Raw genomic sequence first — 14,216 nt, 5'->3', positions numbered from 1 at the left:
CACCTCATGATCCCCTACCTGTTCCTACCCCTGTAGTGGCTACCCCCGAACCTACTGTGTGCCCTCCGCCTGATATGTCAGTGGTTTTGCGTGCAATTCAGGCTTTAGGCGATAAAGTAGAGTCAGTGGTAAGTGACCATAAGTCTCTGATGGCCGAAGTTAAAGAACTGAAGGTCAAGAGTGCAGTGGGTGGAGTTAGTGCCAGTGCTGTGACGAGTGCTAGTGTCAGTGCAGTGCCTAGTGCTAGTGTTAGTGCCAGTGTGGTGCGTGAGGATTTTTCTGTGCGAGCCAGTCGTCCTCCCAGTCCGGGACCTCTTGCAAGCTCCCAAGCCCAGGGGAGAAGCAATGTCGAAGGGCATAAGGGTTCGGCAGGCCTTGTTAGGCGCACAGAATTATCCTCGGTGGTTGCGGGCGTGTCTTCCAAAGACCGTCACTCCCACCTGCAGACGATTGAGCCCGTCTTCCGCTCGTCCGCTTATCAACTGTCAGGGAAGAAACGTTGGTCTCAGGTCTCGAGACCGCTTAAACGTAGAGTCCAGTCCGCGAGTGCTCAGCCAGGTTGCAGTCATTGGCTCAGCTCTGACTCGCCTCAGTCATCTGTCGACTGTACTCCGCCCAAGAGGAGTAAGGTTCTGCCACAACAGAGCTCGACTGTTAAGGCTTTACCTCAGTCTACTGTCGTTTCTGCCGATCCCAAGTGGACTCTGCTTCAGTCCATGCAAGCTCAGCTTTCGGACTTGATGCGTGAGTGTCGGGCTGAGAGTGTTGCACCTCCGCCTCCGCCTACACTCCCTCCGCCTGTTCTCGCTCCGCCTGCGCTCGCCCCGCCTGCGCTCGCTCCGCCTAGTCGCAGCACCATCTGCCAGGCGTACGATGTTAAGCCACATTCTGAGTTCGCTGTTCCCAGTGGTGTTCAGCCTCAGCCTTCTTTAAGGCAACCTTTACTTTGGGATCAGGAGGATTATTCCACTCTTCCTCCGCCTCCCCTTGCTGCTCCACCAGTGGTGCAACTCTCGGTTGAGGTACAACAACCTCTTCCGTCCATGAGTCAGTCTCCTCAGCTCTCGCTGCAGCGAGCTCAACCCTTACACCCTGAACTTGCGCCTCAGGAGCCTCAGCTTGCGAGAACTTTACCTTGTTCTGCGCAGCCTCAGCCTCATCATGCTCCGCTCATATCACAGGAACAGGAACTTGCTACTCCGCCTCCGTCCTCCGCTCAGCAAGCGCAATCCTTGGGTTCAACCTCTCTTGCTAGGAGTCAACCTCCTCCACCCATGCGCCTTCCTTCTGCTTCGTCTGTTGTTCAGCCCTTGCAGTCTGAGCCTCAGGTTTTCCCTCAACAGTTACTTGAAGAGGAAACCACGGTTATTGTTCCTACACGTTCTGACTCTGCGGTTCAGCATTCTTGTCCGATCTCTTCGCTACATTCTGGTGATGAGGTTTCGGATGATGAGGAGGCACACCTTGATCCCTCATCAGACGTGGACGAATCCAAGCTTTCTCCACAGTCTCTTGATTTTCGTAAGGTCTTGGCTCTACTCAGGGAGGTTTACCCAGACCACTTTGTCTCTGCTATTCCCCGCTCTCCGCCATCTGAGTTTTCGCTGGGCGTACAACAAGCTAAGTCCTCCTATACTAAGCTTGTCCTAGCTAGATCCTCTAAGAGGGCTTTAAGGATCTTAGGGGAGTGGCTGCAGTCTAAACAACACCTTGGCAAGACTTCCTTCATGTTCCCTCCAACGAAGCTCACTTCGAAAGCGAGCGTTTGGTATGCCACAGGGGAAGCACCAGGCTTGGGAGTACCTGCCTCTGCCCAGGCTGACTTCTCAAGTCTGGTAGACTCGCCTCGGAGAACTGCTATGAGGCGCTCGAAGGTTTGTTGGACCTTCTCAGACCTGGATCACTTACTGAAAGGGATGTTTAGAGCATTTAAAATGTTCAACTTTCTCGACTGGTGCCTGGGGGCCCTCAGCAAGAAAACCTCTCCTGCGGACAAAGATTCTGCCATGCTATTAATGTCCTGCATGGATAAGGCCATCAGAGATGGATCGGGTGAGCTAGCGTCGATGTTTGTATCAGGGGTGTTGAAGAAAAGGGAACAACTGTGTACCTTCCTTTCCGCCAGCATTACACCTTGCCAACGGTCACAACTCCTTTTTGCTCCGCTCTCGAAGTTCCTCTTTCCCGAAGAGCTAGTTAAGGACTTGTCTGCTGCCCTGATACAAAAGGATACGCACGATCTTGTAGCCTCATCGGCTCGTAAGTCTAAGGTTGCTACCTCAGTCCCCAAGACTTATCGCTCCCCAGTGGCTGATACCCCTGCTACGAGGTTCATACCGCCCTTTCGTGGTAGAGCCCCCAGCCGAGGAAGCTCCCGTCCAGACTCTTACAGGAGCAAGTCTAGGAAAGGATCCAGGACATCTAAAGGAAAAAACTGACTCTCCGCTTCTCCAGACAACAGTAGGAGCCAGACTCAAGATCTTCTGGCGAGCCTGGGAGAAGAGAGGTGCAGACGCACAGTCTGTCAGTTGGCTGAGGAACGGTTACAGGATTCCATTCTGCCTCAAACCACCTCTGACCACATCGCCCATCAACCTCTCTCCCAACTACAAAGAAGAGGACAAGAGGCTAGCATTGCAACAGGAGGTGTCGCTTCTTTTACAAAAGAAGGCAGTGGTTATAGTCCGGGACCATCAATCCCCGGGCTTCTACAACCGCCTCTTTCTTGTGGCCAAGAAGACAGGAGGTTGGAGACCGGTGCTGGACGTCAGCGCTCTCAACGAGTATGTCACCAAGCAGACGTTCACGATGGAGACGACCAAGTCGGTCTTAGCAGCGGTCAGACAGGAGGACTGGATGGTCTCGTTGGACTTGAAAGATGCATACTTTCACGTTCCTATTCATCCAGACTCCCAACCTTTCCTGAGATTCGTTTTCGGAAAGGTTGTCTATCAATTCCAAGCCCTGTGTTTTGGCCTAAGCACAGCTCCTATGGTCTTTACTCATCTGATGAGGAATGTAGCAAAATTCCTACTCTAGTCGAACATCAGAGCCTCCCTCTACCTAGACGACTGGCTGTTGAGAGCCTCCACGAGTCGTCGTTGTCTGGAGAATCTCAATTGGACTTTAGACTTAATCAGAGACCTAGGTCTATTAGTCAATATAGAGAAGTCTCAACTCATTCCCTCACAATCCATTGTGTACCTGGGAATGGAGATTCGGAGTCAGGATTTTCGGGCTTTTCCATCGGCCCCCAGGATAAGCCAAGCCCTAGAGTGCATCATGAGCATGCTGAAGAGGAGCAGTTGCTCAGTGAGACAGTGGATGAGTCTCACAGGGACCCTCTCATCACTGGCCCTGTTTGTCGAGCTAGGGAGACTCCACCTCCGCCCTCTTCAATTCCACCTGGCAGCTCATTGGGACAAGGGTTCGACTCTAGAAGCAGTCTCTATCCCTATCAACCAAGAGATGAAGACCACTCTCCTGTGGTGGAAGCACAACCTCCTTCTCAAGGAGGGTCTATCATTGGCCATTCAGACCCCCAATCTTCATCTCTTCTCAGATGCATCGGACTCGGGCTGGGGTGCAACCTTGGACGGACGGGAATGCTCGGGAATGTGGAACGAGGAACAAGGATTACTCCACATCAACTGCAAGGAGCTGCTAGCAGTTCATCTAGCCCTGTTGAACTTCAAGTCCCTCCTGCTAGGCAAAGTGGTGGAGGTGAACTCAGACAATACCACAGCCTTGGCTTACATCTCCAAGCAAGGAGGGACCCATTCGAGGAGCCTTTACGAGATCGCAAGGGACCTCCTCATTTGGTCAAGAGGTCTAAACCTCACTCTGGTCACGAGGTTCATTCAGGGCGATATGAACGTGTCAGCAGATCGCCTAAGCAGAAGGAATCAGGTCATTCCCACGGAATGGACCCTCCACAAGAGTGTGTGCAACAGACTTTGGACCTTGTGGGGTCAACCTACCATAGATCTGTTTGCCACCTCCATAACCAAGAGACTTCCGCTGTATTGTTCCCCTGTTCCAGACCCTGCAGCAGTTCATGTGGATGCTTTTCTACTGAACTGGTCCCATCTCGACCTGTACGCATTCCCTCCGTTCAAGATAATAAACAAAGTTCTGCAGAAATTCGTCTCGCACGAAGGGACACGGCTGACGCTGGTTGCTCCCCTTTGGCCTGCAAGAGAATGGTTCACAGAGGTACTTCAATGGCTAGTCGACTTCCCCAGGACTCTACCTCTAAGAGTGGACCTTCTACGTCAACCTCACGTAGACAGGTTGCACCCAAACCTCCACGCTCTTCGGCTGACTGCCTTCAGACTGTCGAAAGATTCGCTAGAGCTAGAGGCTTTTCGAAGGAGGCAGCCAGTGCGATTGCCAGAGCAAGAAGGGTTTCCACTCGTAGAGTCTACCAGTCTAAGTGGGAGGTCTTCCGAAGCTGGTGTAGAGCCAATTCTATATCCTCTACCAATACCTCTGTGATCCAAATAGCTGACTTCCTTCTACATCTTAGGAATGAGAGATCACTTTCAGCTCCTACGATTAAAGGATATAGGAGTATGTTGGCTTCAGTTCTCCGCCACAGAGGTTTGGACCTGTCTTCCAACAAGGACCTTCAAGACATTCTTAAGTCTTTTGAGACGTCTAAAGAACGTCGTCTTTCCACTCCAGGCTGGAATCTAGACGTAGTCTTAAGGTTCCTTATGACATCTAGGTTCGAACCTCTCCAGTCAGCTTCCTTCAAGGACCTTACCCTCAAGACTCTTTTTCTCGTTTGCCTTGCAACAGCTAAGAGAGTCAGTGAGGTTCATGCCTTCAGCAAGAACATTGGTTTCACAACCGAATCTGCAACATGTTCTTTTCAGCTTGGATTCCTAGCAAAGAACGAGCTTCCTTCACGTCCTTGGCCTAGATCGTTCGAAATACCTAGCCTCTCCAACATGGTAGGTAACGAACTAGAGAGAGTTCTTTGCCCTGTCAGAGCTCTCAAATATTATCTCAAGAGGTCTAAACCTATTCGAGGACAGTCAGAAGCCTTATGGTGTGCCATCAAGAAACCCTCGAGACCCATGTCCAAGAATGGGCTTTCGTATTATATAAGGCTTCTGATCAGAGAAGCACATTCTCACTTAAAGGAGGAAGATCTTGCATTGCTGAAGGTAAGGACCCACGAAGTAAGAGCCGTAGCTACTTCGATGGCCTTTAATAAAAACCGTTCTCTGCAGAGCATAATGGATGCAACCTATTGGAGGAGCAAATCAGTGTTTGCATCATTTTATCTGAAAGATGTCCAGTCTCTTTACGAGAACTGCTACACCCTGGGACCATTCGTAGCAGCGAGTGCAGTAGTAGGTGAGGGCTCAGCCACTACATTCCCTTAATCCCATAACCTTTTTTAACCTTTCTCTTGAATACTTTTATTGTTGTTTTTATGGTTGTTACGGTAGGCTAAGAAGCCTTCCGCATCCTTGGATTTGGCGGGTGGTCTATTCATTCTTGAGAAGCGCCTAGGTTAGAGGTTTTGTAGAGGTCCTTTAGTAGGGGTTGCAACCCTATATACTTTAGCACCTTTGGGTTGATTCAGCCTCCAAGAGGAACGCTGCGCTCAGTAAGGAAGACGAACTTAAAAAAGAGGCAGAGTAACGGTTCAATTCGACTTCCTTACCAGGTACTTATTATTTCATTGTTATTTGAGATAACTGTTATATGAAATTTGGGATACTTAGCTATCCTTTAATCTTGTACACTGGTTTTCACCCACCCCCCTGGGTGTGAATCAGCTACATGATTATCGGGTAAGTTTAATATTGAAAAATGTTATTTTCATTAGTAAAATAAATTTTTGAATATACTTACCCGATAATCATGATTTAATTGACCCTCCCTTCCTCCCCATAGAGAACCAGTGGGACCGAGGAATAATTGAGGAGGTGTCAACAAGAAGTACTTGAGTACCTGGCCACAGGTGGCGCTGGTAAGTACACCCCCTTCTAGTATTGTGATAGCTGGCGTATCCCTCCATAGAATTCTGTCGGGCAACGGAGTTGACAGCTACATGATTATCGGGTAAGTATATTCAAAAATTTATTTTACTAATGAAAATAACATTTTTCATTAGTAAAATAAATTTTTGAATATACTTACCCGATGATCATGAATTTAAGAACCCTCCCTTCCTCCCCATAGAGAACCAGTGGACCGAGGAGAAAATTGAGTTCTTGTTGACAAGAAGTACTTGAGTACCTACTCACAGATGGCGCTGTTGTGTACACCCCCACCTGTATAGCGATCGCTGGCGTATCCCGACCTTAGATTTCTGTCGGGCAACGGAGTTGACAGCTACATGATCATCGGGTAAGTATATTCAAAAATTTATTTTACTAATGAAAATAACATTTTTCCAAAAATAAATTCTGTTTATCAATTAGTAATACATTCAATACTTTTGATAAAAAGAACCCACAAATAAACCATGTGGAATTGAATTTTTACATATTTTATTAGACCTTTATGAATTTGCATATTTTGCATACACACACACACACACACACACACACTCTCTCTCTCTCTCTCTCTCTCTCTCTCTCTCTCTCCAATAACTCTCTCTCTCTCTCTCTCTCTCTCTCTCTCTCCAATAAGTAGCATGGAAACATAAACCGAAGGTTAGCAAAATAAATATTATTAATAATCAAGCCTTAATTAAAGTTTGTTTTTTAACTAACTTCTAATGGGATTGAACACCATCAATGATTAATTAATACTACTTGCTTGTTAGATTGCCCAGCCTTTATTGCTGGACATGGGCTCTTGCGTTGGCAGCCCGTCATTAATACTAGTGTATGGGATCCATTAAAAATGACAGCTAAATTTTTAGATAGATGTGCACACACGTGCAGATTCAACCATTCCCCTTTCTTAATTACAATCGCTGGTTCTATAATTTGTGGGAGATTGTGATTTCAGAGTGTACCTCTCGGGGTAACCCCTCTCACCAGGGTATGATTACTCTCTCTCTACATGCATTTATCGGAGTAATTACTATACAGTATTGTAATTATTAATAATGTTATGATTACTGTATTATTATTATTATTATTATTACAGTAATATTGTTTTTATTATTTTAATTATTATTACTGTACTATTAGATTCTTCATTCAACCTACCTCATGATAAAGTACTAATACCTTAGGTTACTCTAATCAGCTTTCTACTGTAATTTCTCATCATTGCCCTTATTTTCATTAAATATTATAAGGCAAATCTATGATTTATGTACATTGACATACTGAATTTATATTACAAAATTCATATATTGTATTCAAGTGGAGATTTCAGCTTGTATTGAGATGTTAATATTTTGCTTATTTCAGTTCATTGATTACTGCAAGCTTTTGTAATTGTCCAGTGTATTTCATGTACAGTGTATCTATTGTTTTATCAGGAATCCCGTGATAATTGCCAGTGGTTTGCTGCAAAAGCAACTAAAGAAGATTTGGAAGACTTCCCACAGATTACACCAACCGTGACGCGAATAATGAATCAAAATGGATATATTTCTGAGATTCAACCTGGGAAAGGTGTCATTTTATTTGAATTTCAAAATAGGGTACGTAAACATTAAGTTTTAAAACTTAAGGCTAATTTTTCATTACCAACTCATGGTTAGGGGACATTTCATCACTTGTCATTTAATCGCCCGACACTATCATACGACATTTGATCATCCGTCAGATTATCATCAGACAATTCTTCACCTGACATTTCATCACCAGCACATTTCATCTTGACTTTTCATCATCAGTACATTTTGTCATCAAAACTTTTCATCTCTTTTATCTTAATAGACTGTATCAACATATTATTCAAAGACAAAACACACAAAAAACATGTACAAATACTATAAAACAAAAATATAATTATGAATTTCCATTCTAAAATTCATATTACCATATTTATCCGTGTATATAATTGGAAAAATATAGATGGCACAACTTTAAAAGTCCTAACTGTTCATTTAACATCTTAAAATACACTTAAGAATTCTTAATTGTCTGTTTTTTTACAAGAAACTTAAATTCAATATACTGTAAGGTATTAATGTTGAATCTAATGAATACAGTGAAGTACGCTATTTCCAACAGACTTGTCTATTAAGGAGCTTAATTTTTTTTCATTCAGTGCCCTGAAATTTAGTGAGGATTTAAATTCATGTTATACAGTTGTGTTTGTATTTCAGGAAGAAAGGGTTTTCTTCATGCGTTCAAAATTCTACTACTTTGGAAAACGTCCCGCGGGGAAGCACAGTCTAAGAGAATTTTTAAGTGAAAATAACCCATTGCAGTTTGATGCAGAACAGTGTGAACCGAATGAAGATAATTTCAAATGCAACTGGTTTGCTTGTTTAGTATGGAAAGGAAAGAAACCTCAAGGTAAGTTGTCAATTTTCAATATTAAACTTACCCGATAATCATGTAGCTGTCAACTCCGTTGCCCGACAGAAATGGATACGCCAGCTATCACAATACTAGAAGGGGGTGTACTTACCAGCGCCACCTGTGGCCAGGTACTCAAGTACTTCTTGTTGACACCTCCTCAATTATTCCTCTGTCGTGCCTCCGGCTAGACGTTCTGGGATACGCTTATGGTCTTCGAGTTTATTCACGCATATTTGGTGAAGTATTCTCTCTGATTAACGGCTGTCGCATTACTGGAAACCTTCTGATATTAGCTAGATAGCTTTTATTTAGTTCAGTTTAACGATTAACGAAATTTTGCTTGTTTTTTGGATCTCCCTTTGACTACTCTTGAAAACAAAATGTCTGACATTTCGCAAGCCCCCTCCCATAGACGATGTAGGTCTTGCAATAGACGTATTCCGAAGGCCTCGGTAGATCCTCACACCGCTTGTTCTGACTGTAGGGACAGACCCTGTCAGTTGGAAAATCGATGTGAGGAATGCGCCGGACTTTCGGAATTGGATTTTGTCCGTCTTTTAAAGTATTCTACTAAGTTAGAGAGAGTTAGAGCTAGGAGGAGTTCTTCTCACTCTTCTTTATTTTCCTCATCTCATGATCCCCTTCCTGTTCCTACCCCTGTAGTGGCTACCCCCGATCCTACTGTGTGCCCTCCGCCTGATATGTCAGTGGTTTTACGTGCAATTCAGGCTTTAGGCGATAAGGTAGAGTCAGTGGTAAGTGACCATAAGTCTCTGATGGCCGAAGTGAAAGAGCTGAAGGTCAAGAGTGCAGTGGGTGAAGTTAGTGCCAGTGCTGTGACGAGTGCTAGTGTCGGTGCAGTGCCTTGTGCTAGTGTTAGTGCCAGTGTGGTGCGTGAGGATCTTTCTGTGCGAGCCAGTCGTCCTCCCAGTCCGGGACCTCTTGCAAGCTCCCAAGCCCAGGGGAGAAGCAATGTCGAAGGGCATAAGGGTTCGGCAGGCCTTGTTAGGCGCACAGAATTATCCTCAGTGGTTGCGGGCGTGTCTTCCACAGACCGTCACTCCCACTTGCAGACGATTGAGCCCGTCTTCCGCTCGTCCGCTAATCTTCTTTCTGGGAAGAAACGTTGGTCTCAGGTCTTGAGACCGCTTAAACGCAGAGTCCAGCCCGCGAGTGCTCAGCCAGGTTGCAGTCATTGGCTCAGCTCCGACTCGCCTCAGTCATCTGTCGACTGTACTCCGCCCAAGAGGAGTAAGGTTCTGCCACAACAGAGCTCGACTGTTAAGGCTTTACCTCAGTCTGCTGCTGTCTCTGCTGATCCCAAGTGGTCTATGCTTCAGTCCATGCAAGCTCAGCTTTCGGACCTGATGCGTGAGTGTCGTGCTGAGAGTGTTGCACCTCCGCCTCCACCTGCACTCCTTCCGCCTGCACCCGCTCAGCCTGTGCTCAACCCGCCTGCGCTCGCTCCACCTAGTCGCAGCACCATCTGCCAGGCGTACGATGTTGAGCCACATTCTGTGTTCGCTGTTCCCAGTGTTGTTCAGCCTCAGCCTTCTTTAAGGCAACCTTCTGTTTGGGATCAGGAGGATTACTCCACTCTTCCTCCGCCTCCCCTGGCTGCTCCACCGATGGTGCAACTCTCGGTGGAGGTACAACAACCTCTTCCACCCATGAGTCAGTCTCCTCAGCTGCTGCACCGAGTTCAACCCGTGCACCCTGATCCTGCGCCTCAGACACCTCTGCTTGCGAGAACTTTACCTTGTTCTGCGCAACCTCGGTCTCTTAACGCTCCACTCATTCCACAGGAACAGGAACTTTCTGCTCCTCCTCCGTCCACCACGGTTAATGTTCCTGCTCGTTCTGACTCTGCGGTTCAGCATTCGTATCCGATCTTGTCGCCTCATTCTGGGAATGAGGTTTCGGATGATGAGGAGGCACACCTTGATCCCTCATCGGACGTGGACGAATCCAAGCTCTCTCCACAGTCTCTTGATTTTCGCAAGGTCTTGGCTCTTCTCAGGGAGGTTTATCCAGACCATTTTGTCTCGGCTATTCCCCGCTCTCCTCCATCTGAGTTTTCGCTGGGCGTACAACAAGCTCAGTCTTCCTATACCAAGCTTGTCCTAGCTAGATCCTCCAAGAGGGCTTTTAGGATCTTAGGGGAGTGGCTGCAGTCTAAACAACTTCTTGGCAAGACTTCCTTCATGTTTCCTCCAACGAAGCTCACATCGAAGGCGAGCGTTTGGTATGCCACAGGGGAAGCACCAGGCTTGGGAGTACCTGCCTCTGCCCAGGCTGACTTCTCAAGTCTGGTAGACTCGCCTCGAAGGACTGCTATGAGACGCTCAAAGGTGTGTTGGACCTTCTCAGACCTGGATCACTTGCTGAAAGGGGTGTTTAGAGCTTTTGAAATGTTTAATTTTCTCGACTGGTGCCTGGGAGCCCTCAGCAAGAAAACCTCTCCTGCGGACAAAGATTCTGCCATGCTGTTAATGTCCTGCATGGATAAGGCCATCAGAGATGGATCGGGCGAGCTAGCGTCCTTGTTTGTATCAGGGGTGTTGAAGAAAAGGGAACAGCTGTGTTCTTTCCTTTCCGCCAGCATTACACCTTGCCAACGCTCACAACTTCTTTTTGCTCCGCTCTCGAAGTTTATTTTTCCCGAAGAGCTCATTAAGGACTTGTCTTCTGCCCTGATACAGAAGGATACGCACGATCTTGTAGCTTCTTCGGCTCGTAAGTCTAAGGCTGCTACCTCAGTCCCTAAGACTTACCGCTCCCCAGTGGCTGATACCCCTGCTACTAGATTCATACCGCCCTTTCGTGGTAGAGCCCCCAGCCGAGGAAGCTCCCGTCCAGACTCTTACAAAGGCAAGTCCAGGAAAGGATCCAGGTCATCCAAAGGCAAAAACTGACTCTCCACTTCTCCAGACAACAGTAGGAGCCAGACTCAAGACCTTCTGGCGAGCTTGGGAGATGAGAGGTGCAGACGCACAGTCTGTCAGTTGGCTGAGGTTCGGTTACAGGATTCCATTCTGCCTTCAACCACCTCTGACCACTTCGCCCATCAACCTCTCTCCCAACTACCAAGAGGAGGACAAGAGGCTAGCATTGCACCAGGAGGTGTCGCTTCTTGTGCAGAAGAAGGCAGTGGTTATAGTCCGGGACCATCAATCCCCGGGCTTCTACAACCGTCTCTTTCTTGTGGCCAAGAAGACAGGAGGTTGGAGACCGGTGTTGGACGTCAGCGCTCTCAACGAGTATGTCACCAAACTGACGTTCACGATGGAGACGACCAAGTCGGTCTTAGCAGCGGTCAGACAGGAGGACTGGATGGTCTCCTTGGACTTGAAAGACGCATACTTTCATGTTCCGATTCATCCAGACTCCCAACCTTTCCTAAGATTCGTTTTCGGAAAGGTTGTCTATCAATTCCAAGCCCTGTGTTTTGGCCTAAGCACAGCTCCTATGGTCTTTACCCTTCTGATGAGGAATGTAGCCAAATTCCTTCACTTGTCAAACATCAGAGCCTCCCTCTACCTAGACGACTGGCTGTTGAGAGCCTCCTCGAGTCGTCGTTGTCTGGAGAATCTTCATTGGACTTTAGACCTAATCAGAGACCTGGGTCTATTAGTCAATTTGGAAAAATCTCAACTCATTCCCTCACAATCCATCGTGTATCTGGGAATGGAGATTCAGAGTCAGAGTTTTCGGGCTTTTCCATCGGCCCCCAGGATAAGCCAAGCCCTAGAGTGCATCATGAGCATGCTGAAGAGGAGCAGTTGCTCAGTGAGACAGTGGATGAGTCTCACAGGGACTCTCTCGTCCCTAGCCCTGTTTGTCGAACTGGGCAGACTCCACCTCCGCCCTCTTCAATTCCACCTGGCAGCTCATTGGGACAAGAGTTCGACTCTAGAAGCAGTCTCTATCCCTATCAACCAAGAGATGAAGACCACTCTCCTGTGGTGGAAGCACAACCTCCTTCTCAAAGAGGGTCTATCCTTGGCCATTCAGACCCCCAATCTTCATCTCTTCTCAGATGCATCGGACTCGGGCTGGGGTGCAACCTTGGACGGAAAGGAATGCTCGGGAATGTGGAACGAGAAACAACGATCTCTCCACATCAACTGCAAGGAGCTGCTGGCAGTTCATCTAGCACTGTTGAACTTCAAGTCCCTCCTGCTAGGCAAAGTGGTGGAGGTGAACTCGGACAACACCACAGCCTTGGCTTACATCTCCAAGCAAGGAGGGACCCATTCGAGGAGCCTTTACGAGATCGCAAGGGACCTCCTCATTTGGTCAAGAAGTCTAAACCTCTCTCTAGTCACGAGGTTCATCCAGGGCAATATGAACGTGTCAGCAGATCGTCTGAGCAGAAGGAATCAGGTCATTCCCACGGAATGGACCCTCCACAAGAGTGTGTGCAACAGACTTTGGACCTTGTGGGGTCAACCTACCATAGATCTGTTTGCCACCTCCATGACCAAGAGACTTCCTCTGTTTTGTTCTCCTGTTCCAGACACTGCAGCAGTTCATGTGGATGCCTTTCTACTGAACTGGTCCCATCTCGACCTGTACGCATTCCCTCCGTTCAAGATAATCAACAAGGTTCTGCAGAAATTCGTCTCGCACGAAGGGACACGGCTGACGCTGGTTGCTCCCCTTTGGCCTGCAAGAGAATGGTTCACAGAGGTACTACAATGGCTAGTAGACTTCCCCAGGACTCTACCTCTAAGAGTGGACCTTCTACGTCAACCTCACGTAGACAGGTTGCATCCAAACCTCCACGCTCTTCGGCTGACTGCCTTCAGACTGTCGAAAGATTCGCTAGAGCTCGAGGCTTTTCGAAGGAGGCAGCCAGTGCGATTGCCAGAGCAAGAAGGGTTTCCACTCGTAGAGTCTACCAGTCTAAGTGGGAGGTCTTCCAAGCTGGTGTAGAGCCAATTCGATTTCCTCTACCAATACCTCTGTGATCCAAATAGCTGACTTCCTTCTTCATCTTAGGAATGAGAGATCCCTTTCAGCTCCTACGATTAAGGGATATAGGAGTATGTTGGCCTCAGTTCTCTGCCACAGAGGTTTGGACCTGTCTTCCAACAAGGACCTTCAAGACATTCTTAAGTCTTTTGAGACGTCTAAAGATCGTCGTCTTTCCACTCCAGGCTGGAATCTAGACGTAGTCTTAAGGTTCCTTATGACATCTAGGTTCGAACCTCTCCAGTCAGCTTCGTTTAAGGACCTTACCCTCAAGACTCTTTTTCTCGTTTGCCTTGCAACAGCGAAGAGAGTCAGTGAGGTTCATGCCTTCAGCAAGAACATTGGTTTCACGACCGAATCTGCTACATGTTCTTTACAGCTTGGATTCCTAGCAAAGAACGAACTTCCTTCACGTCCTTGGCCTAGATCGTTCGAGATACCTAGCCTCTCCAACATGGTAGGTAACGAACTTGAGAGAGTTCTTTGCCCTGTCAGAGCTCTCAAATATTATCTCAAGAGGTCTAAACCTCTCCGAGGACAGTCAGAAGCCTTATGGTGTGCCATCAGGAAACCCTCAAGACCCATGTCCAAGAATGGGCTTTTGTATTATATAAGGCTTCTGATCAGAGAAGCTCATTCTCACTTAAAGGAGGAAGACCTTGCATTGCTGAAGGTAAGGACCCACGAAGTAAGAGCCGTAGCTACTTCGATGGCCTTTAATAAAAACCGTTCTCTGCAGAGCATAATGGATGCAACCTATTGGAGGAGCAAGTCAGTGTTTGCATC

General features: G+C 47.2%; 2 protein-coding genes across 3 annotated transcripts in view; one reads left to right on the top strand and one right to left on the bottom strand.

The window, feature by feature from the left end:
* The window catches only part of LOC137627373 (transmembrane channel-like protein 7), a 437,009-nt gene that overhangs the window by 224,412 nt on the left and 198,381 nt on the right, over positions 1 to 14,216 (bottom strand). The gene's annotated exons all lie outside the window — the stretch shown is intronic.
* Positions 1 to 14,216, top strand: part of LOC137627905 (uncharacterized) — an 81,058-nt gene that overhangs the window by 47,790 nt on the left and 19,052 nt on the right. For both annotated transcript variants that reach the window (XM_068359358.1, XM_068359357.1), the window contains exons 4-5: positions 7,460 to 7,624; positions 8,255 to 8,447. In XM_068359358.1, coding sequence (XP_068215459.1) covers positions 7,460 to 7,624; positions 8,255 to 8,447 — 358 coding nt within the window. The remainder of the gene's footprint in view (positions 1 to 7,459; positions 7,625 to 8,254; positions 8,448 to 14,216) is intronic.

Source organism: Palaemon carinicauda, chromosome 35 (assembly GCF_036898095.1).
Source record: "Palaemon carinicauda isolate YSFRI2023 chromosome 35, ASM3689809v2, whole genome shotgun sequence".
NCBI lineage: Eukaryota > Metazoa > Arthropoda > Malacostraca > Decapoda > Palaemonidae > Palaemon > Palaemon carinicauda.
This window is presented reverse-complemented; position numbering and strand designations above follow the sequence as displayed.